This window comes from Lagenorhynchus albirostris, chromosome 1, assembly GCF_949774975.1.
Source record: "Lagenorhynchus albirostris chromosome 1, mLagAlb1.1, whole genome shotgun sequence".
Taxonomy (NCBI): Eukaryota; Metazoa; Chordata; class Mammalia; order Artiodactyla; family Delphinidae; genus Lagenorhynchus; species Lagenorhynchus albirostris.
Window position 1 is genome coordinate 184,672,159 of NC_083095.1, and position 26,789 is coordinate 184,698,947.

Here is a 26,789-nt window from a genome sequence, read left to right on the forward strand (position 1 = left end):
CCAGAAGAAGAAGAGAAAAAGAAAGGGTCTGAGAAAATATTTGAAGAGATTATAGTGGAAAACTTCCCTAATATGGGAAAGGAAATAGTCAATCAAGTCCAGGAAGTGCAGACAGTCCAATACAGGATAAATCCAAGGAGAAACATGCCAAACCACATATTAATCAAACTATCAAAAATTAAATACAAAGAAAACATATTAAAAGCAGCAAGGAAAAAACAACAAATAACACACAAGGGAATCCCCATAAATTTAACAGCTCATCTTTCAGCAGAAACTCTGCAAACCAGAATGGAGTGGCAGAACATATCTGAAGTGATGAAAGGGAAAAACCTACAACAAAGATTACCAAGTAAGGATCTCATTCACATTTGATGGAGAAATTAAAACCTTTACAGACAAGCAAAAGTTAAGAGAATTCAGCACCACCTAACCACCTCTACAACAAATGCTAAAGGAACTTCTCTAGGCAGGAAACACAAGAGAAGGAAAAGACCTACAAAAACAAACACAAAACAATTAAGAAAATGGTAATAAGAACATACATATTGATAATTACTTTAAATGTAACTGGATTAAATGCTCCAACCAAAAGACAAAGACTGACAGAATGGATACAAAAACAAGACCCATATATATGCTGTCTACAAGAGACCCACTTCAGACCTAGGGACACATACAGACTGAAAGTGAGGGGATGGAAAAAGATATTCCATGCAAATGGAAATCAAAAGAAAGCTGGAGTAGCAATACTCATATCAGATAAAATGGAGTTGTTGTTTTTTTCTTAACATTTTTATTGGAGCATAATTGCTTTACAATAGTGTGTTAGTTTCTGCTTTATAACAAAGTGAATCAGTTATACATATACATATATCCCCATATCTCTTCCCTCTTCTGTCTCCCTCCCTCCCACCCTCCATATCTCACCCTTCAAGCTGGTCACAAAGCACCAAGTTGATCTCCCTGTGCAAAATAGAGTCTGAAATAAAGACTATCATAAGAGACAAAGAAGGATAGTACATAATGATCAAGGGATCAATCCAAGAAGAGGATATAACAATTGTAAATATTTATACACCCAACATAGGAGCACCTCAATATATAAGTCAAATGCTAACAGTGGTTAAAGGGGAAATCGACAGTAACACAATAATAGTGGGGGACTTTAACACCCCAATTTCACCAATGGACAGATCATCCAAAATGAAAAGAAATAAGGAAACACAAGCTTTAAATGACACATTAAACAAGATGGACTTAATTGATATTTATAGGACATTCTATCCAAAACAACAGAATACACATTCTTCTCAAGTGCTCATGGAACATCCTCCAGGATAGATCATATCTTGGGTCACAAATCAAGCCTTGGTAAATTTAAGAAAATTGAAATTGTATCAAGTATCTTTTCCGACCACAAAGCTATGAGACTAGATATCAATTACAGGAAAAGATCTGTAAAAAATACAAACACATGGAGGCTAAACAATACACTCCTTAATAACGAAGTGATCACTGAAGAAATCAAAGAGGAAATCAAAAAATACCTAGAAACAAATGACAATGGAGACACAACGACCCAAAATCTATGGGATGCAGCAAAAGCAGTTCTAAGAGGGAAGTTTATAGCAATACAATCCTACCTTAAGAAACAGGAAACATCTCGAATAAACAACCTAACCTTGCACCTAAAGCAATTAGAGAAAGAAGAACAAAAAACCCCCAAAGTTAGCAGAAGGAAAGAAATCATAAAAATCAGATCAGAAATAAATGAAAAAGAAATGAAGGAAACAATAGCAAAGATCAATAAAACTAAAAGCTGGTTCTTTGAGAAGGTAAACAAAATTGATAAACCATTAGCCAGACTCAGCAAGAAAAAAGGGAGAAGACTGAAATCAATAGAATTAGAAATGAAAAAGGAGAAGTAACAACTGACACTGCAGAAATACAAAAGATCATGAGAGATTACTACAAGCAACTCTATGCCAATAAAATGGACAACCTGGAAGAAATGGACAAATTCTTAGAAAGGCACAACCTGCCAAGACTGAATCAGGAAGAAATAGAAAATATGAACAGACCAATCACAAGCACTGAAATTGAAACTGTGATTAAAAATCTTGCAACAAACAAAAGCCCAGGACCAGATGGCTTCACAGGCGAATTCCATCAAACATTTAGAGAAGAGCTAACACCTATCCTTCTCAAACTCTTCCAAAATATAGCAGAGGGAGGAACACTCCCCAACTCATTCTACGAGGCCACCATCACCCTGATACCAAAACCAGACAAGGATGTCACAGAGAAAGAAAACTACAGGCCAATATCACTGATGAACATAGATGCAAAAATCCTCAACAAAATACTAGCAAACAGAATCCAACAGCACATTAAACGGATATACATCATGATCAAGTGGGGTTTATTCCAGGAATGCAAGGATTCTCCAATATATGCAAATCAATCAACGTGATACACCATATTAACAAATTGAAGGAGAAAAACCATATGATCATCTCAATAGATGCAGAGAAAGCTTTTGACAAAATTCAGCACCCATTTATGATAAAAACCCTCCAGAAAGTAGGCATAGAGGGAACTTTCCTCAACATAATAAAGGCCATATATGACAAACCCACAGCCAACATCGTCCTCAATGGTGAAAGACTGAAAGCATTGCCACTAAGATCAGGAACAAGACAAGGTTACCCACTCTCACCACTCTTATTCAACATAGTTTTGGAAGTTTTAGCCACAGCAATCAGAGAAGAAAAGGAAATAAAAGGAATCCAAATGGGAAAAGAAGAAGTAAAGCTGTCACTATTTGCAGATGACATGATACTATACATAGAGAATCCTAAAGATGCTACCAGAAAACTACTAGAGGTCATCAATGAATTTGGTAAAGTAGCAGGATACAAAATTAATGCACAGAAATCTCTGGCATTCCTATACACTAAGGATGAAAAATCTGAAAGTGAAATCAAGGAAACACTCCCATTTACCACTGCAACAAAAAGAATAAAATATCTAGGAATAAACCTACTTAAGGAGACAAAAGATCTGTATGCAGAAAATTATAAGACACTGATGAAAGAAATTAAAGGTGATACAAATAGATGGAGAGATATACCATGCTCTTGGATTGGAACAATCAACATTGTGAAAATGACTATACTACCCAAAGCAATCTACAGATTCAATGCAATCCCTATCAAACTACCACTGGCATTTTTCACAGAACTAGAACAAAAAATTTCACAATTTATATGGAAACACAAAAGACCCCGAAGAGCCAAAGCAATCTTGAGAACGAAAAACGGAGCTGGAGGAATCAGGCTTCCTGACTTCAGACTATACTACAAAGCTACAGTAATCAAGAAAGTATGGTACTGGCACAAAAACAGAAATATAGATCAATGGAACAGGATAGAAAGCCCCGAGATAAACCCACACACATATGGTCACCTTATCTTTGATAAAGGAGGCAGGAATGTACAGTGGAGAAAGGACAGCCTCTTCAATAAGTGGTGCTGGGAAAACTGGACAGCTACATGTAAAAGTATGAGATTAGATCACTCCCTAACACCATACACAAAAATAAGCTCAAAATGGATTAAAGACCTAAATGTAAGGCCAGAAACTATCAAACTCATAGAGGAAAACACAGGCAGGACACTCTATGACATAAATCACAGCAAGGTCCTTTTTGACCCACCTCCTAGAGAAATGGAAATAAAAACAAAAAAATGGGACCTAATGAAACTTAAAAGCTTTTTGCGCAGCAAAGGAAACCATAAACGAGATGAAAAGACAACCCTCAGAATGGGAGAAAATATTTGCAAATGAAGCAACTGACAAAGGATTAATCTCCAAAATTTATGAGCAGCTCATGCAGCTTAATAACAAAAAAACAAACAACCCAATCCAAAAATGGGCAGAAGACCTAAACAGACATTTCTCCAAAGAAGATATACAGACTGCCAACAAACACATGAAAGAATGCTCAACATCACTAATCATTAGAGAAATGCAAATCAAAACTACAATGAGGTATCACCTCACACCAGTCAGAGTGGACATCATCAAAAAATCTAGAAACAATAAATGCTGGAAAGGGTGTGGAGAAAAGGGAACCCTCGTACACTGTTGGTGGGAATGTAAATTGATACAGCCACTGTGGAGAACAGTATGGAGGTTCCTTAAAAAACTACAAATAGAACTACCATATGACCCAGCAATCCCACTACTGGGCATATACTCTGAGAAAACCATAATTCAAAAAGAGTCATGTACCAAAATGTTCATTGCAGCTGTATTTACAGTAGCCTGGAGATGGAAACAACCTAAGTGTCCATCATCGGATGAATGGATAAAGAAGATGTGGCACATGTATACAATGGAATATTACTCAGCCATAAAAAGAAACGAAATTGAGCTATTTGTAATGAGGTGGATAGACCTAGAGTCTGTCATACAGAGTGAAGTAAGTCAGAAAGAGAGAGACAAATACTGTATGCTAACACATATATATGGAATTTAAGAAAAAAAAATGTCATGAAGAACCTAGGGGTGAAACAGGAATAAAGACACAGACTTACTAGAGAATGGACTTGAGGATATGGGGAGAGGGAAGGGTAAACTGTGACAAAGCGAGAGAGAGGCATGGACATATATACACTACCAAACGTAAAGTAGATAGCTAGTGGGAAGCAGCCGCATAGCACAGGGAGATCAGCTCGGTGCTTTGTGACCGCCTGGAGGGGTGGGATAGGGAGGGTGAGAGGGAGGGAGACGCAAGCGGGAAGAGATATGGGAACATATGTATATATATAACTGATTCATTTTGTTGTGAAGCTGAAACTAACATACCATTGTAAAGCAATTATACTCCAATAAAGATGTTAACATGAAAAAATATACATATAAGGCACATGGAGATGCAAGGAAAAAAGACACCATGTCAAGAGGCAAAGAGGGCAAGAAAAATAGACTCAGATATGACAAAGATGTTGGAGCTATCAGACAGAATATTTACAATAACATAAATGTTAAAGATTTTGGAGGAAAATGCACAGTCAGATGGATAATTTTGGGAGAGAACTGGAAACTATGAGAATAAAATGAAAATGCTAGAAATAAAAAGCAAAAAAAAATATATATATATATGCAAATCAATCAATGTGATACACCATATTAACAAACTGAAGGAGAAAAACCATATGATAATCTCAATAGATGCATAAAAAGCTATTGACAAAATTCAGCACCCATTTATGATAAAAACTCTCCAGAGAGTAGGAATAGAGGAAACTTACCTCAACAGAATAAAGGCCATATATGACAAACCCACAGCCAACATCGTCCTCAACGGTGAAAAACTGAAACCATTTCCACTAAGATCAGGAACAAGACAAGGTTGCCCACTCTCACCAGTATTATTCAACGTAGTTTTTGAAGTTTTAGCCATGGCAATCAGAGAAGAAAAAGAAATAAAAGGAATCCAATTTGGAAAAGAAGAAGTAAAACTGACACTGTTTGCAGATGACATGATGCTATATATAGAGAATCCTAAAGGTGCTACCAGAAAACTACTAGAGCTAATCAATGAATCTGGTAAAATAGCAGGATACAAAATTAACGCACAGAAATCTCTTGCATTCCCATACACTAACGACAAAAAATCTGAAAGGGAAATTAAGGAAACACTCCCATTTACCACTGCAACAAAAAGAATAAAATACCTAAGAATAAACCTACCTAAGGAGACAAAAGTCCTGTATGAGGAAAACTAGAAGACACTGATGAAAGAAATTAAAGATGATACGAACAGAGGGAGAGATATGCTATGTGCTTGGATTGGAAGAATCAACACTGTGAAAATGACTATACTACCCAAAGTAATCTACAGATTCAATGCAATCCCTATCAAACTACCAATGGTATTTTTCACAGAAATAGAACAAAAAATTTCACAATTTGTATGGAAACACAAAAGACCCCAAAGACCCAAAGTAATCTTGAGGAAAAAAAAACGGAGCTGGAGGAATCAGGCTCCCTGACTTCAGACTATACACAAAGCTACAGTAATCAAGACAGTATGGTACTGGCACAAAAACAGAAATATAGATCAATGGAACAGGATAGAAAGCCCAGAGATAAACCCACCCAACTATGGTCACCTTATCTTTGATGAAGGAGGCAAGAATATACAATGGAGAAAAGACAGCCTCTTCAATAAGTGGTGCTGGGAAAACTGGACAGCTACATGTAAAAGAATGAAATCAGAACACTTCCTAACACCATACACAAAAATAAACTCAAAATAGATTAGAGACCTATATGCAAGGCCAGACACTATCAAACTCTTAGAGGAAAACATAGGCAGGACACTCTATGACATACATCACAGCAAGGTCCTTTTTGACCCACCTCCTAGAGAAATGGAAATAAATACAAAAATAAACAAATGGGACCTAATGAAACTTCAAAGCTTTTGCACAGCAAAGGAAACCATAAACAAGATGAAAAGACAACCCTCAGAATGGGACAAAGTATTTGCAAATGAAGCAACTGACAAAGGATTAATCTCCAAATTATACAAGCAGCTCATGCAGCTCAATATCAAAAAAGCAAACAACCTAATCCAAAAATGGGCAGAAGACCTAAACAGACATTTCTCCAAAGAAGATACACAGATTGCCAACAAGCCCATGAAAGGATGCTCAACACCACTAATCATTAGAGAAATGCAAATCAAAACTACAATGAGGTATCACCTCACACCAGTCAGAATGGCCGTCATTAAAAAAATCTACAAACAATAATGCTGGAGAGGGTGTGGAGAAAAGGGAACCCTCTTACACTGTTGGTGGGAATGTAAATTGATACAGCCACTATGGAGAACAGTATGGAGGTTCCCTAAAAAACTAAAAATGGAACTACCATATGACCCAGCCATCCCGCTACTGGGCATAAACCCTGAGAAAACCATAACTCAAAAAGAGTCATGTACCACAATGTTCACTGCAGCACTATTTACAATAGCCAGGACATGGAAGCAACCTAAGTGTCCATCGACAGATGAATGGATAAAGAAGATAGGGCATATATATACAATGGAATATTACTCGGCCATAAAAAGAAATGAAATTGAGTTATTTGTAGTGAGGTGTATGGACCTAGAGTCTGTCATACAGAGTGAAGTAAGTCAGATAGAGAAAAACAAATATTGTATGCTAACACATATATATGGAATCTAAAAAAAAAAATGGTTCTGATGAACCTATGGGCAGGACAGAATAAAGATACAGACATACAGAATGGACTTGAGGACACAGGGGCGGGGAAGGGTAAGCTGGGACGAAGTGAGAGAGTAGCATTGACATATATACACTACCAAATGTAAAATAGATAGCTAGTGGGAAGAAGCTGCATAGCACAGAGAGATCAACTAAGTGATTTGTGACCACCTAGAGGGGTGGGATAGGGAGGGTTGGAGAGAGACAGAAGAGGGAGGGGATATGGGGACAGATGTATACATATAGCTGATTCACTTTGTTATACAGCAGAAACTAACACAACATTGTAAAGCAATTATACTCAATAAAGATGTTAAAAAAAGAAGATATGCAGATGGCAAGTGAGCACATGAAAAGATGTTCAAAATCATATATCTTTAAAGAAATGCAAATTAAGACAATGATGAGATACCACTACATACCTATTAGAATGGCCAAAATCCAAAACATTGATAGCACCCAATGTTGGTGAGGATGTGAGGTAACAGGAGCTCTCATTCAATGGGAATGCAAAATGGCGCAACAATTTTGGAAGGTAATTTGGCCGTGTCTTGCAAAACTAAATATACTCTTATCATACAATCCAGCAGTCAACCTCCTTGGTATTTCCTCAAATGTATTGAAACTTATGTCCACACAAAAGCCTGCAGATGGATTTTTACAGAAGTTTATTCATAATTGCCAAAACTTGGAAGCAAACAAGTTGTTTTTCAGTAGGTGAATGAATAAATAAACTGCGGTACATCCATACAATGGAATATTATTCAGCACTGAAAAGAAATGAGCTATCAAGCCGTGAAAAGAAATGGAGGAAACTTAAAATCATATTGCTAAGTGAAAGATGCCAACCTGAAAAGGATACATACTGTATGATTCCAACTATATGACACTCTGGCAAAGGGAAAACTATGGAGTCAGTAAAAAGATTAGTGGTTGCCAGGCGTTAGGGGAGAGTGATGGATAACAGATGGAGCACAGAGGATTTTTAGGGCAGTGAAACTATCTTGTGTGAGACAGCGGTGGTGGATACATGTAATTATACATTTGTCCAAACAACACCAAGAATGAACCCTAATGTAAAATACTGACTTTTTGTGATAATGATGTGTCAGTGTACGTCCATCAGTTGTAACAAATGTACCACTCTTGTAAGGGATATCCACAGTGAGTGTGCGGGGACGGGGGGATATGGGAAATCTTCATACTTTCTGCTCCATTTTGCTGTGAATCTAACACCTAGTCTAAAAGTATTTTGTATAAATTAAAAAAATAGTGTGGGGAGGTTGATCTGGAGATGATAATGGTAGGATGAATTGGAGGAGATTTGCTGGACGCAGGGGAATATTAGATGGTTAGTCCAAGTGAGAGGTAGTAAGGACCTAAACCGGTGCCGTGAAATTATGGGTTGTGTTTACCGAAAAGGATGGAGTGTATGACTGCAGTCCCCTCCAGCAGCCTCCAAACAAGATTATGGAGCTGGAAGTATTGGGGAAAGAGCACAGGGATGGGGGCAGTTAAGGAGAGAAGGGCAATGCATTAATGACTTTGTGGTATTTAAATAAAACAGCTTCTGGATTAATTTCCTCCCCTCCAAACCAAACTCACCCCAACCCTTTGGTATGCCACAGACACCCCCCACCACGAGACCCCAGAGCCACTGCCACCCACCACCAGCCCCTACCACGGCAGGCAGAGGCTCTCAGCTATCAAAGAAACTCCCCATTCTGCTGTTCAGTCTCTATTTATACTTCAGGTAAAGGAAGGATGCCGGCCGTGGATCTCCCATCGCTGGAAACCCAGAAGGACCCTCTCCATTCTTGACAGCTTTCTTTCTTAAGGCATAACTTCCCAAGCCTACAGTCAGAACGGCCGCGAGTCACTGAGATCCTGGTACCCAGCCCTGGAAAGGCTGATTCCCTCTGGGAATCCTGCCAGCATCATGTTGCCTCAATTTGAAGACAAATTATAAATTAATAAAGAAAAAAAACCCAGACTTTCACGTCTGCCAAAACACACCATTCCCCGAAAGGTTCCTGAAAGGGCCTCAGTGATGCATAGTATAGCGAGAGCCAACCCTCTAAAAGCCTTTTCCAGATTCAACAGGCAGACTAGCCTGTCCTCAAAGTGTTACCCCAGCTGCCTTTCCCAGGGCAGAGCCGGTGTTGTTCTTGGAAGGAGAACACCTCCCAGCTGGGTTACCACCTGCATGTTTCACACAGTCTGGAGTTCCCTAAGCTCCCGCCAAGAACACAAAACAGACAGACCTATCACAGACAGAAAACCTCCAGAGAAGACTGAGAAAGATCGTGGTCGGCGCGGAGGTAGCAGTGCTGTTTGGGTTGCTATGAACGCCAGGGGTTTTCAAAGGTTGTGTTTCTGAGCTCATCACAGGCACAGAAGTGTCCTTGTCAGCTGCCTTTTCTTTAAAAGAGAGTCACTGGAACAGCCTCACCCCATAAAATCAACTCCTGAGGAAGTCTTGGTAACCTAACACCTACGGAAGAGGCAGGGATCCAGGCGGTGGAGAGGGGAGTTCTCACTCTACCCTGTCTTCCGCCTTCTCCATTGGAAAAGCACAGACTTTTCAGTATACCCTCTCCCGTTTTTCAGGAGCGATGACTTCACTTTACAAATGAGTCTGATTCTCCTAGGCAATGCCTTCTGAAACTGCTTTGGTCTCTTCTAGCAAATGTTTTCTATTTCTTCACCCCATTCATTCGACTTCTGCATGTTACTTGGTTTAAAAAGCTGCCTCTCTGCTATGTAATCTGTATAGACCAATCCGCACAGCTCAGGCACTTACGGTTTTCTCCCCCCAAAGGCCCACGAGGAAGAAATTAACAGCATGGTGAGCATTGGATGATTGTGGAAGAGAATCAGACTCAGTGATGGGGACAGGAAGACTCTGAGGGTGGCAGAAGAGGGTCTGCCTTTACTTACAAACACATCCATGAGCAGGTGTTCCAGCGTCACCTCAAAGTCCTCCAGTTTGGCAGCTAAAGTCATAACGAATAATCCGACGGGCGAGGAGGCCCCACTGACGGCCCAAACTTGCAAACTCTTCCGCTCAGAACACGCGGAGACAAATTTAGTCACAAGGCAGAATCGCTGCTAATGGGAGGCGGAAACCCGCAAAAGAGAACAGAGCATTGCAGACTGTCCGGCTGGAGCTTCGTAGCCAGAAATATTAAAGGATTGAAAAAAAAAAAAAGAAGAAGCTGTATTAAGGATGCTGTGGGACCAGACTGGGCACAAAGTGATGTCACCAGGTGAAGAATCCAGCTACTGCCTGGCTCTTGGTAACTTCACGGTCCGAGATGCAGTAGGAAACACAGGGAAGCCCTGGCAGTGGGTGAAAGAGAGAGAGAAAGCAAGATGGGGTGAGTAGGGAGAGTGGGAAAAAATGGACTAAACCGTCTGACTGATATTTATAGGGCCACATGTTTTTGACTCCAGCCCATTTCTCAGTTCGTTTGTGACCTTTCATGAACGGCCAAACACACTGGAGCGTATTGTAGAATGGGGGCAGTGGGTCCTACAGAAGTTGGCTGTGACCAATGCTACGGCAATTCACACAGACGCGCCATCAATGGTTCTTTGTGAGACACCCATCAGACCTTGTTCTGTACACGATGACAGAAAAGCACATAGTCTTGTGAAAAACAAGGAAACGAAATTTTTCCTCAGAATATTATTAGCTCCTTAGACTCTCCCCCGTCCTGCGTCCTCCCCGCCCCCTCCTCTTCAAGAGTAGATAAACTTCAAGGAAAAAAATTGAATCTCTTGTGTCAACTCCTCAAGCTTCTGCCAGTGAAAGACAATCCAATCTTGCAAAGGCCATTTCTCCTTTTCTGCTTCTGAAGTTTGCTGCGGCGGCGTCGTCTTCTTCTTTTTTTAACTTAAAAGATTTTAATTGTGGTAAAATACACGCAGCATGAAACTGACCATCTTCACTGTGTTGAAGTGTGTCGTTTGGAAGCGTTAAGTACATTCACGTTGCTGTGGAACCAACCTCCAGAACTCTCTTCATCTTGTAGAACTCAATCTCTACGCCCATTAAACAACTCCCCACCCCCCTGACCCCAGCCCCTGGCAACCACCATGCTGCTTTCTGTCTCTCTGGGTTTGACGATCCTTGATACCTCCTATAAGAGGAATCATGCGATATTTGTCCTTTTGTGTCTGGCTTCTTTCACTTAGCATCATGCTTTCAAAGTCCATCTAGGTTGTAGCCTTTGTCAGAACATCCTTCCCTTTTAAGGCTGAAAGCTTACATCTTAAGAAAGACCACTACTTTGGACAAGTTTTCAGGCCTGAGTCAATCTCTCAGGAACACTTGGTTGTCAAGCCTACGGTGGCCATCCTTCCTGTGAGTGTTCTAACAGAAACAGTCTTGGTCTACTAAGTGAGTTCTGTCCTGTTCCCTAAATAATTGCTGAACTGAATAATCCACGCAAATTCTAGCCTCTGACTCCAAACAGGCTATGACCACTTAACAGTCAATACTTATGCCAAAGAAGAAGGTGGCCCACACAGTACGGAGAAGGAAACAGAAATATGAAACCCTCTGGACCATAATAAAACTCCCCCCACCCCTTTTTGTCAGAGCTCTTTAAAGTGGGAACAGCTGATACTCTCCAATTTAGTATCTTCCCATGAATTTTCATTTTCCCAAAGGAGATGCAGACCCACTTCACTCGGCATATAATATTTAAACACAGCAAGCATAAAATAAAGGACCAAGAAAAAAACCGATACAAAGCCTCATATTATTCATAAGGCAGATTTGGAGTCTCTCAGAGTAGACAAGTCGGTCATAAATTGTATATAAATGTTCCTTGAATTATGGCTTCGATTCCATTTTCGAGCCTCTAATAGGGGAATTAGAGTGGGTTTCATGACAAGCATCTCTTGTTAGGCAGAGGCACCAGGGAGGGGGCGGCACTGTGGTGATGAATGGCTCCTATAGCCAAGAGTGTACAGAAAATATATTTCCCTGATGGGCAAACTCACATTCACAGACCTCCCTATTAGCTAATGTGTTTCCCATGTCTGCAGCGGAGGCAAGGACCAGAGCAAACGACGTCATGCACCAAGACTCAGCACTAGCTGATGTCTTGCCATGTAGTTGCCGTCTTTTGTTAAAACTATAGCTGCCCTAAAGGAACTCAAAACGCCAGGTACCTTCTCTTACCAGGCAAGAGAGTGATGGGTAAACAATCGGCCATAACCAGGAGACTGCTGGAGAGGAGAGATGTATACACAGTTGCAATACTGTTCTGGTCTCCTGAGACTCTTAGGAGAGCTTTCAGAATCAGGTTTTCTTGAGCCCCTTGCCTTAAGCATTCAGTTTGGACAAGGTATTTCAAAAATCTGGAATTTCAAAGAAGATATACTGGTGTATTTCATTAATCCTCTCCCTGGGATGGACAAGGGATTAGCCAATGCAGAACAGTTGATATTTTTCATTTAAGGCAGCCAGTCTCCCAGTCCCAGCAAGGACTTTACACGGTTTTACAGTCAGTCCAGGGCATGGCTCCTCTTAGACTATAAACAGCAAAGCTCAGGACAGGAGACCGTGCATAATTGGGGCAGTGTGAGTAGTTACCATTCTTGAGCTAGAGCTCTCAGGAGGATGTATCAAGAACATCCTACTTTTTAGAAACAAAGTCACCTTAACAGTTTCCAAAGGGGAAACACTGCCCAGAAGAGAGTTAGTATGAAGAGAGAATGAGGAAATAGGTAGTGGATTGGATGCCACCCACAAGAGGCATTTGGTATGAGTTCAGCTATTAGTGGGTGATATGAACCATGGGGAGAAAGTTGGGTACCCTGGAGGCAGCAGGACCACACTAGTCCTAAGGCAGGGAAATTGCTGAAGATGGATCATGGTAAGGCAAGCTCGCTGGCATCAGTGCTTATCAATATATGAGCATATGGTAAAGGACGGCTTGGGCAGATTGAACACGGAAGTTTTTTTTAGTAAATATATTCTAATTGACAAACATTTTTGGTAACTGTGGAGACATTTTTTTGATGCTTATATAAAATCTGAACATTCATTTGTTCATTCATTCACACATCCTTTTGACAAGTATTTACTTAGCAACTGGGCCAGATATTGGGATGAGTCCTATTGCTGCTAATCAGAAGGTCAAGACACGGCCCTTTCTTCAAGACTTACAGTCTAGGGAAGACTTGGCAAGAGGCGCTGGTGGAATTTTATACTTTTTATTGAGAATATGAAAGAAAAGCGTACTTCCTTATTGGGAAGCACTCACTCTGGGACTTAGGCGATGAGAGGGCTCATTGGTAAAAAAAGAAAGGACATTACTCCCACCCCATGGGAAATGAATGAGAGTGAGTCAGGTATAGAGCATGCCTCCTGAGGATGGCATTTGCAGCAATAAGTGGCAAGGGCATGGCTGGGGGCACTGCTGGATCCTAGGGGTCTGAGCCCAGAGACCACTGGGTTTGAGAAGGTAGCAGCCAACATCTCAATATCGGCAGCACAGGATCCTGACACCATCGCACAGACATCACTTTGATGGTACACATCTCATTTAGAAAAAAAAAATACACTTCCAACTATTGATCAAAACTTAGTGGCCACCTAATGAGGACCTGACACTCACCACCGTGCTGGAACTAAGGACAATTAATCAGCAACACACCTGATATGGTAGGCAATGGCTAGAGTTTGCTCTGCACATTCAAATAACCTTTGTGTGTATGTTTTTAAATTTCGAGTTTCATTCTGTTTCAACCTCATTGACCATTTCCTTCTCCCAAGTCTATGAAAAACCTCCTCCAGCAGCCTCGATATTTTGCTGATAGGATGCAGATGAAAGGGAAATCTTTGGAAGGCAGGGATTGGCTAGATTCCCTGTACGGACATGAAGCCAGTCTCCCTTCCATCCTCCCTAGGTAAGCTGTGGGCAAACCAGTCTTCTAGAGAGAACTATGTTATTCTGCAGCCCTGAAAACAAATCATCCACTTCTAGAGTGTGAATACTCTGCACAGGTGAGGTCCTCAGTTCAAAGAGATCATGGTTCAAGTCATATCAAACAATCTCTATTAAGTACGATGGTGTGCAAACCCAGTGCAGTAAGTAATTGAATATGCAAAGATGTTTTCCTGGAAAGTTCTCTCTGTTCACTCTACTGCAGTGAATTTCTACTCAACAAAACGCTTTGAAGGTCAACTACAAAGCAATGGATCAGACCACCGTGCAGGTGATCAGAACTGGTCACTAAGATAATCTAGTTAACCCTTTTAGTGCCTCGATTGGTGAATGTGAGCAGTGATTTGAAAGTGACGAAATATTTACTGAGATTTTTTTTTAAAAAAAAGCAAAACCACTGGCTCTTATTTTGATCACTCAGTTATATTCCATAAGCCCAGTTTATAGTGCAAAAAACTCCCAATGATACATGTAAGAGCAACTGACGTCACTATCCTATTGATATACTTGTCTGTCAAGCTTCTGCTAGAAAGAGAGGGTTTTTAAGGATATGCATGTTTAAGTAGAACAGGCTCTTTTGATGGCCCTACAGACAGTTGCCTGTCTGGGTCTAGTAATAAAGGCTCGCCTGTCTGCTTGAGCTGTCTCTCGGAGGACGAACACTCCAATAAAGATCTATTAAAAAAAAAAAAAAGGTTTGCCTGTATAGAGCCCCTGGCAGGCTGGCACTGCCGTGGCTCCAGGCGGTGATATCTATTAGCAGACCATGCTCGCAGTGTCTGCCTAGTTCCTCCCATGTTTGTGTCACAGGGCTTACACAAGCAACCTTGTCTTCCCTACTCACCACGTCTTTTCGATTTTGACAGCCTCTCTGACAAGTACAAAGGCTCTATTCCTCCACATCTGTCCCCCCCCCCCGCGACACTCTGGCCTTGCCTCTCCCACCTGCATCCCCTGTCCACCCACAAGGGTGAATTTCAAGACTTTCAAAACTAACAGGCTGTGCAACTCGTGTCAGGCACATGCAGTGGTGCTCTGGGCTGATGACGGAGAGAACGCATAAATAACTCGTCTGATTTCTTTCAGTCGCGACACCTGTCACTTGCTCTACTATTTGGAGTAAAAGAGGCTTGTGGAGCTTCTGAGCTCACCCCTAGCAGGGTACCTTGGGAATTCACCAAGGATAATCACCCCAGCTCCCCCACCTTCCAGGGCACCTTGATTTCTGGAGTTCAAATGCAGGCTGTGGAAGCACAGATCCTTACCAGATCCTCCCAAATATTTTACAGACACTTTTGATAACTCTTTCTCATCTGTTCAAGTGGCACAGGGGTTGAAGATTTCCATGCCTTCCAGGGTTGTTTTGAACATGAACCCGATAAAGCACTTTGAGCTAGTCTAAGATGAGATGCTGTGGGCATGTGAACTATGGGTTGGTTACTACTTGCTATGAACTGAATGTTTGTGTCCCCACCAAATTCATAATTAGAAGACCTAATCCCCAGCATGATGGTATTTGGAGCTGGGGGCTCTGGGAAGTGACTAGGTCATGGTGGGGAGACCTTGTGAATGGGATTAGTGCCCTTAGAAAAGAAACCCAGAGAGCTCCCTTGCCCCTTCCTTCTGCCACGTGAGGTTACAGCTAGAAGATAGTCATCTACAAACCGGGAAGTGATAGGACTATGAACCAGGAAACAGGTTCTCATCAGACCCTGAATCTGCCGGCACCTTGACCTTGGACTTTCCAGCTTCCAAAACTGTGAGAAACAAATTTCTCTTGCTTAAAAGCCACTCGGTCCTAGGGTATTTTGTTATAGAGTCCAAACGGCTGTTACAGCTGTGGCAGGCTGGCCTCCTGTGAGAGTAGCTCTCTTAAGAGTTTACAATGAAGTATCACCTCACACTGGTCAGAATGGCCATTATTAAAAAGTCTACAAACAATAAACTCTGGAGAGGGTGTGGAGAAAAAGGAACCCTCCTACACTGTTGGTGGGAATATAAATTGATATGACCACTATGGAGAACAGTATGGAGGTTCCTTAAAAAACTAAAAATAGAGTCACCAGGTGATCCTGGGCATATATCTGGAGAAAACTCTAATTTGAAAAGATACATGCACCCCAATGTTCACTGCAGCACTATTTACAATAGCCAAGACATGGAAGCAACCTAAATATCCATTGACAAATGAATGGATAAAGAAGAAGTTGTGTATATATACAGTGGAATTCTACTCAGCCATAAAAACGGAGGAAATGATGCCACTTGCAGCAACAAGGATGGACCTAGAGATTATCATACTAAGTAAGCCAGACAGAGAAAGACAAATACCGTATGATGTCACTTATATGTGAGATCTAAAAAAAATACAAATGAACTTATACACAAAATAGAAATAGATCCACAGACACAGAAAACAAACTTATGGTTACCAAATGGGAAGGGGGGGAGGATAAATTAGGAGTTTGGAATTAACATATATAAACTACTATACGTAAAACAGATAATCAACAAGGACCTACTGTATAGCACAGGGAACTCTACTCAGTATTTTTAAATAACCTATAGGGAAAAGAATCTGAAAAAGAATAGATATATCTATATGTATAACTGAATCACATTGCTGTACACCTGAAACTAACACAACACTGTAAATCAACTATACTTGAACTAAAAAAAAAAAAAAGAGTTCACAGGTGGTCAGGTCAGCGTCCAAAGATTGACTCTTCGCTTTCTCCATCTTTCAGCCGGCAGAGCCCTGCGTTTTCCACACCTGACCCCCAGAACTTGGAAGAGCACTCTGGGTACAGCTGGCTGAAAAATGGCAATGGGAGGATGATTCTTAGCTCTTAAGGCTTATGAGACTGATATAATCCCATCACTGAGAAAAATGAAGCTTCCACAAGACAAGTATTTTCATAAGAAGTACTCGGGGGTTGGGGGGAAAGGATGATCAGATCTTGGGCTTTGGGTGGGTCTCTACCCATAACTCACAGCCCTAATCAATAAATAATCTGAGTTCCTCATGCAGTTGACAAATCCCTGTTCAAGTTTAGCTCAAGTGCTAACCCCGAAGAGAGAAGGACGTGAAATGGCCTGAATTTATCTCACATTGGCAGCCTTGCTCCAGAGACCAGGCCCTTACATTTTCACTGAGGCCTGACCTAGAAGGGCTAATATTGCTTCTCCCCCTTTTTACAGAAGGACCTTTGGCTGAAGATGGAGAGTGAGTCATCTGAGAGCTTTATCCCATGGATGGCTTCACAACGGCCAGGATTTGCCATAACTAGGTTTTCATGAGGCTACCGGTGAGGTCTGTGCTCCCTCTCACCCTGCAAGGAGGCTGTTCTAGTACAGCTGAGGCAGGATTGACACTGGGGTCCCCTCATCTGTGGCCTGAGGCTCACAGCCTCTTTGGGCTCAGTTTCTGCATGTGTCTAAATCTGGGCTGAGCCTAGACAAGGGATTCCAGACGGTGGGTATCACGGAACACTACAATCTGTACATCGAATTAAATATTGGGAGGGCCAAGCAAGGGTTGCCAATATCTTATACGCTAAGTTGGGGCATTAACAAGAACAAATAACAAAACAAGGCCATCACCATCTGCCATCGTCAGGATTTTATTAAAGGAAAGACATTTTAACACACACCAAAAATAGGAGAGGGGGCTTCCCTGGTGGAGCAGTGGTTAAGAATCTGCCTGCCAATACAGGGGACACGGGTTCAAGCCCTGGTCCGGGAAGATCCCACATGCCGCAGAGCAACTAAGCCCATGCTCCACAACTACTGAGCCTGCGTGCCACAACTACTGAGCCCACGTGCCGCAACTACTGAAGTCCATGTGCCTAGAACCTGTGCTCTGCCACAAGAGAAGCCACCACAATGAGAAGCCCGCGCACCGCAACGAAGAGTAGCTCCGGCTCGCCGCAACTAGAGAAAGCCCGTGCGCAGCAACAAAGACCCAACGCAGCCAAAAAAAAAAAAAAAATTTAAATAAATAAAATTTAAAAATAGGAGCGAGATCATCTCAGAATTTAAAGTGGATGGCATGTAGTCGGATGGAGAACTCCCTCTGTTGTCTGTATTTTCTGTGCTGCTGACTGGTGAGGAGTTTATCACAGGCAGGCATTGGTGCCTGGAGCCAGCGGATCGTAAGCTACAATTCAGCTCTAACATCTGCGATTATATCTCTGGTTTTTAATGCGTCGTCACCCTGCTACTAAAACACAGACTAAAGATACGCAGAAACAGTTCACAGGTGAATCGCTGCAAACATCCTCCACCTTCCTCTCCATGTGTTTCTTCTCTCCCACAAGTTCAATGCCAACCCACGGAAGAGAACATCAGCCAGGCGGAAGAGCGAAGCTGAAATAAACACTCTGCCTTCAGCTTTAGAAGCGCGGAGAAAGGACAAAGCCAGACCAAGAGGGAGTGTAGTGATCTTATTTTGCTTCTTGGTCAACCCAAGGCCTTCCAGGTGTGTTCTGGAAACATCAGCGCTCTCTGGGCGCTACTCCTCAACACGATGGAATCTCTTCCCTACGCATGTGCTTGCGAATGAACAACTGATTCTTAGGCACAAGACTGAGTCCGTCTTTCTTCTTTCTTTCTTTTTTTTTTGCGGTACGCGGGCCTCTCACTGCTGTGGCCTCTCCCATTGCGGAGCACAGGCTCCGGACGTGCAGGCTCAGTGGCCATGGCTCACGGGCCCAGCCGCTCCGCGGCATGTGGGATCTTCCCAGACCGGGGCACGAACCCGAGTCCCCTGCATCGACAGGCGGACTCTCAACCACTGCGCCACCAGGGAAGCCCTGAGTCCCCCTTTTTTGAAACTCTTTTTGTTAATGGTTTTTGAATGGTAACATATGCAGATGATACAAAATTAAAAATGAACAAGAGAACAGGTGAAAAAGTTTCTCTGTTTTATATCTCTGACCTACAGCCACTCAGTTCGTGCTAAAGGCAAGCACCTTTACTGTGTCTGGAGATGTTCTAATCAGACTCAGGCATAAAATATTACCACTTGTGTATGTTATATGTATCAATATATAGAAGATATATCACAAGTATTTACAACTGCAAATAGTACTTTACTGTCTGGAATATTTCATTAATCTGCACCCTATTGATGGGAATTCGAACGTGTCACTAACACAACATGAAAATGCATTTTGGGGTGTAGACTTCTAGACGTGGAATTGCTGACTCAAAAGTCACGTACATTAAAAAAAATTTTACCCTCCATAGAGTTTGTGCCAATTTATACCCCCCAGAAAATAGAGAGTGCCTGATTCCCGACACTGTCAGTCACACGGTGGGACAGTTAATTTGTTGACTCTTGGCAATATGATGAGTAAAAAATGGCATCTCGTTTTTATTTCAATTTATAATCTCCTTTATTAATTGAAAATAGTGGTTCACAAAAATTCCCTAACATGAATTCCATTTTTTTAAACCAAGTCTTCATTGATCCAGGTGGGTCCAGCTGGGCTTCCCTGGTGGCGCAGTGGTTGAGAGTCCGCCTGCCGATGCAGGGGACACGGGTTCGTGCCCCGGTCTGGGAGGATCCCACATGCCGCGGAGCGGCTGGGCCCCGTGAGCCATGGCGGCTGGGCCTGTGCGTCTGGAGCCTGTGCTCCGCAACGGGAGAGGCCACAACAGTGAGAGGCCCGCGTACCGCAAAAAAAACAAAACAAAACAGATGGGTCCAGCTGTGTCTCATGAACATTCTGGTAATGGGCATAAACTAATGATTAGCAGCAAGATGTTAGACCCATGTACCCACTGAAGTCCACACTTAAAGGCAATTTAAGAGAATCTTTATTAATCGCTCCCTTGTGCATCTCTGTATTACCTACTCCAAAATGCACCTGTTAGGATGACTGGAAATTAAAACAACACTAAGCAAGAGCAAAGGGTAATTCGTTCTTTCGTAAAGTTTCCCTTTGCCCTTGAGAAGAGATATCAAAGCAATGAAAAGGTTAAATCTTGAAAGACTTTGGACCATGACACTTGATCAGATGCGGACTGTATAAAATTGATAACATTTGTCAACTACTCCATTTCAAATCTACCAGACTCAGAAGCTAATCTCATAAAGGATCAGCAGTGTAGGCAATAAAGGTCCTCAGAACTTCCCCTATGTGCCAAGATATACGAGAATGTCAACTCCTCTAGGTACAGCTATAGATTCCCCGGTGACTTTGTTGATCAAAGATTCGTGACCACTGACTTCCATCAGTAAAGTTGATCCTACTGCCTCACTGAATTTACGATGGGCCTCTATTTTCTACTGTTGCTCATCTCTGTTGAGGTTTCCACTTACTTTCAAGGTCACTAGCTGTGTTTGGACAAAACGATAATAATATTGATCTTCAGGACACCATTTCTTGAGCATTTTTCAAAGGGACAGTGTAGATACCAGTTATTTCATGGACATGTAAAAAAATCATTATAGATAGGCAGCCAACAAACTAAATAATAATTTAATTAATTTAACTTAATTAAACATATTAAATATTTACTGAGCTCGTTGTTTTCTATTGGATTTGCATTGAGGTTGTAGTGATTTTTTCATGTGCTGCAAGCACCAAGCTATTAATCCTGTGGCTGGAAATGCTTAGACTCATGAATGGTTAGAAGACTATTTTATAGAACATGACCTGTACTTAGACAACTTACTTGTATTGCTATTTAATAATATCCCTTTTTGCTCACAAAGGGGTAGATGTTATATATACTACGGGTGAGGCAGGGCTTTCACATCTAAGAATTTGTATTTCTAGTTTCTGAGTAAGATCTTATTGCTTGTTTACTTACTTATCTATCTATCGATCAAGCTATCCTCTCTTTCTTTTCTTCCATCCATCCATCCATCCATCCGTACATATATACATACATACATCTATCCATCATTTATCCATCATCAATCCATTTATTATCTATCGATTGATCTTTCCTTCTTTCTCCCATTCATCCATCCATCCATCATTTATCTATTATCTATCCATCCATTTTCTATCTTTCTTTCCTTCTCTCTCTCCCTTCCTTCCTCCTCCTTCCCTCCCTCTCTTCCTTCCTTCCTTCATTCCTCTTTCTCCCATCCATCCATCCATCCATCATTTATCTAACATCTATCTATCCATCCATTTATCTATCTATCTATCTAACTTTCTATCTATCTACCTATCTATCTTCCATCTGATCTTAACCCTGTGCCAGGCATTGTTCTAACTGCCTTAAAAATATGAACTTATCTAATCCTCACTATAGCCCTACGAGGTGGTTATCATTTTTCCACCCCCATTTTCCAGGTGGGAAAACTCAGGAACAGAGAGACACTTGCTAACAGTCACACAGCCAGTCCAATGGTGGAGTCAGAATATGAGCCCAAGCCTTCTGGCTCCAGATTCACTGATGTAACCACTACACTGGGCTTGTGTGTGTTCAACATTCTAGTTTTGTGAACCATCACTTGTTCCCTGTCACAGAGGGAAAATCACTCTTCTGTTGGACGAAACAGAGAGTTCTTATGAGGAAGCAAAGCTGGTTAAAAAGTGTGTGGTGGTGGTGATGGTGGGGTTCATTGGAAAATGTCTGGTATTCATTTACAAGATAATCTTAATAGCATCTCCATTGTGTAATGGAGAGATTCAATAATGGTACTAAAGAAATTCAGTTGACATTAATGTTGGAGAAAAAACACAGAGTGATGCAATTCTTAAAACTGGGAGGAGTGTAAGATTCATCTGAGACTGACTGTGTTTTGGAGATGAGAGAACAGGCCCCGGGGACTATGGCCTCATTTGGCCTGTCTGCTGGTGGCCATCTTGGACCCAGGGACCCGGATCCAGACGTAACATCTCCAGGTGCAGTGCTCTCATTTCCATCCTTTCTTAACAGAACTACAGGCTCCTCAGAGGCCTTGGATCAGCTCAGGCATCTCCCTGACCTGCTCTGAAATGCATCCTTCACAGGCACTGAGGGCATAAGGAGAGAGTTCTGGCCTGCAGTCGTCACAGTAGTTCAGTGCTCACTCACACAGGTCTTCCTTTAAAGGAGACACTGATGGGAAGGTGGCTGGACCAGAAGAGGCGGGGGGTGAAGAGATGGAATGGCCAGGTGTCTGACCCACAAGCCTGCAGAAATATATTTCTTGGGGCCGTGAAGTAACATGTGCCAGGCCTTCAGAGTGGGATAGCTATTTTACTACCTCTTAATTAAAGGAATTATAGGACTCCCTTGTGAGAAAGCAAAATGACTTATCTGACCCTAATGCAGTTTTGGAAACAGCAACTAGGAGGGCTTTGAAAAAGTCATAAAGTATGTGGAGTTCCAGTCGCTTCTTTTCGTTTTGTTTTTAGTTTTCATGCTGAAACGGGGCAATTGGAACCCTTCTGCTTTCTCCAAATAAAACAGAGCTCTTTCTGTCCTTTGAATTCTTCAGAGCTGCTTTTCAAGGAGGCTAACTTGGCTTCCTGGTGACGCTTTTCAAAAAAGCCTTTCTGATGATGTTCTCTGAAAAGTCTTGCTTTGCTGTGGTACTTCCAATAGTTCGACATTTTAGTTACAGATTAACCTTCTGTCATTGAAATTCTGACTAATTGAAATTATTTTCGTCTGTTTATAAATGAATTTGTTTTCTGCACCAAAAGGGAAACACATTATAATCTTCATACTTGAGTTATTTGATTTAACAAGATTTCAAGTTAGGAAACATTTGCAAATAAGTTTTACATCTAGGCATGTACCACCCCACAAAGTAAGTTTCCCATAAAAATAAGTTCCCCCCGAATAAGTGTCCACATAAGCACCAGAGGACACACCCAGGGATTTTCATAGCAGCGTTATTCATGGAAGCTCCAAAATAAACACAATCCGAATGCCCGTCAGAGGTGTAACAGATAAATATGGAGTATGTTCCTACTGTGTAATCGTATAAGGGAATAAAACACAGCAATGAAAATTAAGACACAATCGAACTTTACGATCCCCGCTGCACTAAAGTGACTACAGTGATTAGGAACAGAGACACTTTTTTCTGCATAAAGCCTGGAGTCGAAAGCTTATTGACGTCACAAGAGAGGCCACGATTTTCCTTTTCTATATTATCTCGTAGGAATCTTCAAAAATAGTATATAAAGACATACGGCAACATGCAAAACTGTTCTATAACTTTTTTGGAAAAACTCCTTTTTCCAGATCAGCTGAGTCCACGGGGCCTAATTTGACCACATTTTAAGAAAACAAAAGGCAGAATTGTAACTTCCCTGGCTGTCCAGTGGTTAGGACTCCGTGCTTCCACTGCCGTGGGCCTGGGTTCAATCCCTGGTCGGGGAACTAAGATCCCGCAAGCCACATGGTGTGGCCAGAAAACAGACAAAGGCAGAATTATTTTACTATTTGTTAATGCTAAGGTGGGGGTCATATTCAACTTTGCTGTTTCTTTCATGAGATTCCTGACTCCAGACTTTCTGGTTCGTGACTCAATAAAGGAAATCATTTGCTTACTCAGCGTGACGATCAGGCCTTTGGTGCTCACAGCTATCATGCTTTGATGGTCAGGCATTCAGTATCCCGCCTGGATTTGCCATGCAGCAGCCCAAAGACTGGTTAAGGGAGTGATTTTCTGGCTGCTCTAATGAGGATAATCCAAACTGATCCAAATGTGGGGAGGTAAAATTCCCACCGAGTGGTAACTGCTTCTATTATCAAGCATGGTCATCAGGGCTGGTCACTGGAGATTATCTGGAGAAGAGAGAGACTCATAAACCGTACAGTTCTGTCCTGAGACCGTGCAAACCAAATTCCTTCTGATTCGTCAGGGGATGCAGTGGTGGGCTTCCAACTCCAATGTCGCTCTCAGGATATTGTGGAATGACCCTCTGTGAGGCAGAGTGATGTCCTCATCCGAACAGAATTGTGATGGCTCTTGTGTTAAAATATTAATTCCATTAAACAGGTTTGTTGAGGAAAGAATAGATTCTTCATGGTGGAAATATACCGATGCATACCGTTTTGTTTGAACTTCTTTATCCTTTGGAGTTTCGCTTTTATTGTTGTCCTTGCCTGGTGGAAAAGATGTGAAGAACATCTCCTTGGTTACTTGGGAGCAAAGGTTGCCCACTGATTCTGATGTGCTTTGGCTGTAGTAGACCAGCACCTCGCAGTGAAGCCCCCGAACAATACCACAGTCTTGAAGCGCTGGGCTCCAGGCTGTGGCAAGAAAGTTCTTCAAATGCCCATCTCCCAGGGTATAGTCCACGGACACTCTCTGCTTCCTCCTCTCGTCCCCTGATGGGAATGTCTTCCCCTATGGAACTCTGTAGGAAATGGCCTTTGTGGAAATTTCTGGAGTGCCAGCTAAGTGTGCCTGTGAGAGGCAAAAGGTCCAGGCCTAGCACACTGTAGACCACACTGGAAAGTGGCCCAGAGCTTGATACCCCATCCATCCAGGACAAAGTGACAGGTTGTTCTCTGCAACCCAGGTCTGAGGTGGTGCTGCATTTGCAAAAGGCTGGGAGAGAAAGAAGAGAGCCTTAAAGCTAGAGTCACACCGGACCCACTGCCCAGGCCTGAGCTTGACCCTCTGATGGCTTTGCAGCATCTCCTCTTACAAACTGTCGATTCAATGTCGATTGTGTGTATAGGGATTCTTACCTTGTGACCCTTGTCTTCAAGAGGACTGAGCAACTTCAAAGACCATAGACAAAATTTGTGTAAATAAATACAGGTGCCCGATTCTAGGTAGAAGGGCCAAGGTTTTACCAGCTTATCAACCAGGCTCTCAAGATCCCAAACAGAAGAACATTATCAACAACAAAAGAAGACAAAAACAAACAAGGGAAAGAAAGAAGAAGGAAGGAAGAAAGGAAAGAAGAAAAAGAAGCCACTGGGTTCATTTCAGTTTTTCAAACCAGAGCACAGTCAGTTTTATTCATTTCAGAGGCTGAAGGGTCAAGGAGGTTGATATAAACTCTCTCCAATCTCTCATTGATACAATCTCAAATGCTCAACAGCTGCTTCCTATCTCAGTTGACAGGAAGATAATTTAAATATTCCTGTTGGTTTCTCTCCTATCTGTGTTCTGAAAACCCAAATGAGAACCCCCTTGTACTAGTGCTGAATAATCCAGGAAGCAAAACTGACTGTAACATGAAAAGGGAAACTTTAGGATGAGAAGTACTTTCCATCCTAGAAATAGCCCCCTTTGAGGGATTTCCAAGTCCAAGAAGTGTGGGAGAATGTGACTCCTTGGGGTTTGAATACCAATGAGGAGCGAGGTACTGGCATGGAATAGAAAGAAGCCTTGCAGTTAGACAGGACAGAGAATCATGGCTTTGCTGCTTCGCCACCGTGGGGCCCGAGATAGACTATTGAGGTCAAGTCTTGGCTTCCTCCCCCACCAAGGGGTAACGACAGTGTCCACCTCAGAGACAGGTTCTGACCACTCAGTGAACAATGTATAAGGGGTTGAGCACACAGCCTAGCACACGGTCACTCAGTAAACATTAGACATTATTTCTGCTTTGTTAGTCAGTAAAATCCCAAGATAATGGGGAAGGGGGGTAGACTTCTTATGCGGAAGGAGGGAGAGGAGGAACGTGGGAATGGGGATGGGCCAGTAACCAAAGACCCTGGATAAGGCTGAACCAGTCAACCAAGATATTACTAGGATGGACGCCAGTGCTCTGAAGTCCCATCCAGCTACAGAACCCAGAATGGTCCCCATGGATACTCACGCCAGAGCACACAACTTCTGGGCCTGGAATGGATCTGGATGGAGAAGCAGGAACTTTGGAAATTCTGGTCAGTGAGCTTTGAGAATGCCTGATTCACTTTGTTTTCCCCTTACGAGTATAATCCCTCATTTTGTATGACGGATTTTTGTAAGCTTCCCCACTATTACATAGGGCAGCATTTTACAGTAATAAAAACAATAGTGATTTTTGGAAATAGAATGGGCTCTCCCTGGTTGTTATTAAGACAAATCTATTTCTTTCCTTCTAGCCCTGGAGACTGCCACTCACTAACTGACCTCCAATTCCTAAAGTTTTCTCTTTAACAAGAGCAAAGAGTTGGTCTTTAACGACAACATCTCTTATTGCAGAATGTGGAGAAACCCCCTTGTAGTTCAAAAAGGATGCATGAAATGACCATGGCCACTAGGATTTTGTGTTCAGGACCAACAGAGGGCTCATAGAGTCATGTGGAAAAAAGCTGAGAAGCCAGTCACTCTGGGAGATAAGTGTTGGATTTGTCCACTGCTGCATTCCTCACCTATGGATGTGCTGGTTTAATTTGTACCTGAGAGCTTTCTCCTACCTTTTTTCAAATAAACAAGTTTACAAGGATTGTAAACATAGCAATTAAGATCATTAGAATTATGAATGTGCATTGGGGACTTGGGGGGTGAGGAGATAATGGTCAATATAAATAAGGAATTCATGGTGAAGCAGACAGTTTCACACTAGACAGAGCCTTCAAAACAGGCTGAGAACTGGAAGTTGAAGAAAGA

At 42.0% G+C, this 26,789-nt stretch overlaps 1 protein-coding gene across 1 annotated transcript in view; it reads right to left on the reverse strand.

Annotated features, from left to right (window-relative positions):
* Positions 1-10,325, reverse strand: part of FRMD4A (FERM domain containing 4A) — a 378,187-nt gene extending 367,862 nt beyond the window's left edge. The window contains exon 1 of the mRNA XM_060162173.1: positions 10,245-10,325. Coding sequence (XP_060018156.1) covers positions 10,245-10,310 — 66 coding nt within the window. The 5' untranslated portion in view covers positions 10,311-10,325. The remainder of the gene's footprint in view (positions 1-10,244) is intronic.
* Positions 10,326-26,789: the final 16,464 nt, after the last annotated feature.